This window comes from Triticum urartu, chromosome 5 (genome assembly GCF_003073215.2).
Source record: "Triticum urartu cultivar G1812 chromosome 5, Tu2.1, whole genome shotgun sequence".
NCBI classification, from domain to species: Eukaryota; Viridiplantae; Streptophyta; class Magnoliopsida; order Poales; family Poaceae; genus Triticum; species Triticum urartu.
In genome coordinates, this window is record NC_053026.1 from 533,500,758 (window position 1) to 533,506,240 (window position 5,483).

General features: G+C 54.3%; 1 protein-coding gene across 1 annotated transcript; it reads right to left on the reverse strand.

The window, feature by feature from the left end:
• Positions 1–3,111: 3,111 nt before the first annotated feature.
• LOC125510447 (ervatamin-B-like) lies at positions 3,112–5,041 on the reverse strand. Its single transcript, XM_048675625.1, has 2 exons — positions 4,478–5,041; positions 3,112–3,852 (listed from the first exon to the last, which is right to left on the reverse strand). Exons 1-2 carry the CDS (start codon positions 4,986–4,988, stop codon positions 3,260–3,262), a joined length of 1,104 nt encoding a protein of 367 aa, XP_048531582.1. The 5' UTR covers positions 4,989–5,041; the 3' UTR covers positions 3,112–3,259.
• Positions 5,042–5,483: the final 442 nt, after the last annotated feature.

Sequence of the window (5,483 nt, forward strand, 5' to 3'; positions counted from 1 at the left end):
AACAATGGCATAGCATGCACGGATCAACTACAATTACATCGGCAAAATCGCAAACGAGTTGACGATCTACCCAGATTCGCAACGAAGCAAAAGTAGAGCTCGATTGACTCAAGCTAGGGTGCTCCATAATTGCAAACAAAGGCATGAATGGATAGAACATAACAAGATTAACAAAACTCCTTTACTGATCATCCTCAAAAGAGGCATGGATCACTAGGAAACAGCAAGAACATATGGCATCACGAACTAAATAATCCCAGACTTAGTGAAAACTACTGTCCCAGAAAACAGAATTACCGGGTGCCTCACTTTGCAAGCTTGCACAAGTCACCACACACATCCTAAAAATGCATGGGTTGCACCTCTGGAAAGATAACAAGATGCTTAACAAAACATATGAGAACTCACAGGCATATTATGCACACAATAATCATGGCAAAAATGACAAAAGTCTAAGATGAACTAGCAGATCTGACAATTAACTCAAGTAGCCCTCTTCTAACAGCATTTCGGGCATCAAGATGAGCTCAAATGAAAATGATGCAATGGAATGAAATGATGTACTCTCTGAGATGAACATTTTGATATGCTATACGCCCAAATCGGAGCTACAGATGCAAAGTTACGGGGCCCCGAACAGAGGCATTTGGAGTAAAAATTCTGAGGACTTGGAGAAAAAAACAACCAGATCTAGGGTTTCTTCGGCGGGCACGCGAACCGAGGCGTTGACTGCGGTGGCCGGCGGGCGCTCGCCGGATCCGAGGGCGCCGGCGTCGGGGAGGCGGCGGCCGGCGTCGGCGAGGCGGGAGGAGGCCGGCGGTGGCGGCCGGGCGCGTGGTGGCGGCGGAGCGGCGGACGAGGCGGCACGGCGGCCTGCGGGCGGAGGCGGCGGTGGTCCGGCGGGGTGCTTCGGGCGCCGGCCGGCAAGGGCGCGCGCGGCGGCGCGGTGGGTGGTGGCGGCGCGCGGTGCGTGGAGGAGGGCGGCGGCTTCGGTAGGCGGCGGCGGGGCGATGCGGGCCTGGAGGGCCCGTGGCGGGCTTCGGCGGGCCGGCCGTGCGGCGAAGTGGGCGCAGCGGCTCGCCCTCTCAGCGGGCGACACGTGGCGCGATGGGGGCGTCGGACATGTCCGTCGGTGGCGGATGTGTCCGGCGGCGGCGGATCTGGAATTTTTTAGGGTTAGGGGGGAGAGAATCCGCGAATTTGGAATGGGGGGGTGCATATATAGGCATAGGGGGAGCTAGGAGAGTCCAAATGAGGTGCGGTTTTCGGCCACGCGATCGTGATCGAACGCTCTAGGACATGGAGCAGAGTTTGGTGGGTTTTGGGCCAAATTGGAGGGGTGTTGGGCTGCAACACACACGAGGCCTTTTCGGTCCCTCGGTTAACCGTTGGAGTATCAAACGAAGTCCAAATTGTACGAAACTTGACAGGCGGTCTACGGTAGTAAACCAAGGCCGCTTGGCAAGTCTCGGTCCAATCCGGAAATGTTTAATCCCCACACACGAAAGAAAATTAGAAATGACCACCGGAGGAGAACGAAGCGCCGGAATGCAAAACGGACAACGGGGAAAATGCTCGAATGCATGAGACGAACACGTATGCAAATGCAATGCACATGATGACATGATATGATATGCATGACAATGATAACAACACACAGAGACAAAGACCCGAACCCGAGAAAATAAATATAACTTAACGCCGGAAACGGCAAGAGTTGGAGTACAAATAGGGAAAGTTACATCCGGGGTGTTACAGTGAAGCCGGGCGGCAGGGTCTTCTTGCACCGGACTAGAGCCGAAGCCGCCGGTCGTTGCCCCAGGATGGACGGCCTGGGTGAAGCCCCGAGACCTTCCAGCAGTGTATCCTGCGCCGACAGGGGCCCAGCCACCTCCGCACCTCCCGCAGACGCGGACAGTGGCGGAAGGAGCTGGTGCGGCATCAGGGGGACAGCAAAAGGCGTGCTGACCGTGCTCTCCTGCTCTCCAGACCGCTTCTCCTGCACGTCCGGCATCTTGAGTGGCTGCAGAGCAGCACCCAAGCCCAACGGAGCCGTTTGCTTCGAAGCCTGGTTGTCTCCTGGCCTGTCATCCCCCTCACTCTCCGCTGGACCAAACGAGAGGCGCCGAGGGGATGGGCCGCACCTCCCGTAGCCGAACCCATGATCAGGCGTTCGCCCCAGCGCCGCAGATCCCACCGCCGTGGACGCAGCCAGGGAGCGTCCGCAAGGGGTGTCCACCCACGCCGCCGAGACGACCGCTGTGGAAGCCGCCGAAGAAGGCTCCGAGGAGCGCGGGCCGACAGAAAAGGCCGCGGGCCTGACCGGGCTCGATCCCATGGAGGGGCTCGCCCGCGCCGGGGAGCCAAGCTCCATTCCTCCAGCTGGAGCGAGGAGGCCATTCATCCGCCGGCTGCCCCAATCCCCAGCAATGCCGAGGCCACCCGGTCCACCAAAGGGGTGACCACCCGAGCGAATGGCGCTGCCCCGACCCTTGCCGTCGATCCGCCCTCTGAAGCAGCTTCGAGAGTAATCATGCCTCCTTGTGAGATCTTCATCATCCTCTGGCTCGTAGTTCGGGCGAAGCTCCATGAACGGCACCGTACGATCCACCACATCCAACACATGAATGGTAAGTGGATGAATCAGAGTGCGGCGCTCAGTTGGCGGCGCCGGCGTCGGAGGCACAAAAGGCCAGTCTTCGTCCACCACATTGGGCAAACCCACCGGTTCTGGAATCTCCAGGTCATACACCTTCGGAATACCGGATGGATTGCGCATCCAAGCAGTGACATCAATCTGCCAGCGATCCTCTTGCGGCAGAACCTCCACCAGTTGGCCTTGAAGCTTGTTGACGAGCTGACTCAGCGTCTCCCACTCCCAGCCACTCGCTGGCAGTCCCTCTATTCCCAGCTTGCAGAAGAACTCGAGCTTACCACTAGATGCTTGGGCGCACCGATGCCAGCGTTGGAACGCAATAGGCGCACCCGCACACCGGATCCGGCCGGTCTGACTGAAGACCCGGTCGCAATCCTCCGTAGACGCAAAACAGATGAAAAAATCTGCTGGGTGCGTCACCTCCACCCGGACGAACCTCCTCTCGACCCCGCACATCGCGCCCACAAATGTTTGAATATACTCCCATTTTTACAAGCACGTATTAACTACCTTACAAGTATTGTACTTGTAACAACAAGTTGGCTAAGCTTTGGCCCCTGCTAGGGAAAGAACAATGAACCCACCACACCACACATGATCACATCACATGAACGGGAAAGATGGCCGGATGGCGATGCCGCAGATCCCCTCGGGCTTGTCTATGATGCCCTTCTTCATTCTGAGGTACCCACTATCCCCCCACTTCTCACCCCATGAGTTCTTCACGATCCAGTAACTCTCCCCAGTCACCTTGTCCTCCCCGTACCCTACCACCGTGACGCCATGGTTCAGCCGCGTCCCACATGGACCATTGTACACGCCATTCCGGTAGTGCTGGAAGTTGGCTCCGCCAGCCTCGATCGACACCGCCACGGGCTGCATGACCACCGCGTTTGTCAACGATAGCTCGCTCCTCGTTGCCACACGTTGGAAGCCTGAGATGGAAGCGGCATGGTGCGAAAGCTTTGTGGTGTCACAAGTGTCGTCCTTTGCCATGTATGGATAGTCTTCCTGGGAGGTGATGCCGCCGTTGGAGGTGATCCACTGCAGCGCACGATAGCTCACTCCACCATTGCAACCATGGTCCAACTTGTCGCAGTCCACCAGCTCTTGCTCCGAGAGCGAGGCAAGTTTCCCAGTCTGGATTTGGTAGATTCCTTCGACCACCGCTACGGTGGAGAATGCCCAACACGATCCTGTCAAAGATAATGAATTTATAACACACACAAGAACTATGAGATAAAATTTGATGGCCGTTTATATTGTCCCTCAAATCATATGATCGACCATCACAAGGTTCAGACTTTGACAAAAAAATTGATGGTCACCGTAATATATATTTTAAAATTATAAGTATATTTCAAATGGATCCAACTTTTCATTAAAAAAACCCCTTAAAATATGGTGATGTTATTCGAATCATTTCCAACAAAAATAAAAACCGGTCAGTTCGATAAGGTCTAAAAACCTTTTCTTTTTGAAATTTCAAACCCTGGACCCCACCGACAAGGAAATGCTTCTTTTTTTTCTGCATATTAGGTGTGAATACATCCACAAGAGACCCCGCAAATTGGCCAACTGTCTAATACTATAATGCTAAGTTAACAATTAACAGTGTGTATGACAGTTAAGTAAGCAATTGTCTAATCCCTAATGATGAAGCAGCTAGCCAGGCAGCAGGAGCACATGCAAGCATGTGGATCGCAGACAGCCATGTGTTTACCGGGAGGAGGACACAATAATTGGAGACCAAGGGAAGAAATGAACGATGGATACGTGGATGGCGACGGCCCACCATCCACGTAGCGTAGCGTAACGTACCGCACTGGCCTTGGTTCTTCACCGGCGTGACGGCGCCTTTCTCTCGCCAGTCAACGCTCGCCGGCGCCCCGGCCGACTCGTTCACGTACACCTGCTGCCGGCGGCCACCGGCGTCCACTGGCCCGGCGCGGGTGGTGATCATCATCGGCACCTCGTCGTCGTCCGATAGGGGCGGCGCCCGCGACGTGTACATGGCCATGAACTCGTCGCTGGTGAGGTCGGTGTAGGCGGTCTCGCCGAGCTCGTAGGTGAGCCCGGCGCCGGCGTCCTCGTTGGTGACCTCGATGTAGCGCACGTTGTCGGCGTAGACGCGGAGGCGGTGGCGCTCTTCCTCCGGGGTGGAGTAGGTCCGGTTGTGCTCCGCCTTCCATCGCCGGAATCGCTGCTCCATCGTCCGCGACGTCATCGGGTCAGTGCCCTCGGTGGCCGGGGGGGACGTGGCGGACGAGCCATGGAGGAAGACGGCCAGGAGGAGGAGGCATAGGGAGCGTTTGGAGAAGGAGGAAGCCATGGCCGTGACCACGACCGTATGAATGGTTGGTGGCTGCTTATCTGATGAACGATCCATCACGCTTATATAGAGGTACAACTGCGCAACTGTTTGATGGGTGGGTACAAGAATGTCAGTCGTGCCAGTTGTGTGCGGTCACCGAGTGTCTTTTTTTTCACGCATTTGCTAAACATGAGGTACCTGAAAATTTTACGTGCGTCAAAAAGTCATTTTAGAGGACGGGTGCATTGAAATCCTATATTTTTAATAGTGCAAAAATGTTATTTTGAAGTTCCAAAAAAATCTGAAAATAAATCAACATGTTTACATGGATGTATATTAAACATGTGCAGATTTTGATGTGCAAATAAGTAACCATGTGATGTGAGTTACATAAAAATGATTGAATCCTGATTTTGGAAAGATTAATAGTGCTTGTATTATTCACTATTTAGAAATCACCATTTTATTATTTTTGTATAGCTTACATGTTTACTTCTTTCATCGACAAACTTT

Bases quoted from the DNA above. Each gene is read 5' to 3' on its own strand.
- LOC125510447 (XM_048675625.1), bottom strand. From the start codon at position 4,988: ATGGCTTCCTCCTTCTCCAAACGCTCCCTATGCCTCCTCCTCCTGGCC. The intron at 3,853-4,477 runs GTACGTTACGCT...TATCTTTGACAG, and splicing joins GAAGAACCAAGGCCAGTGCG to GATCGTGTTGGGCATTCTCC.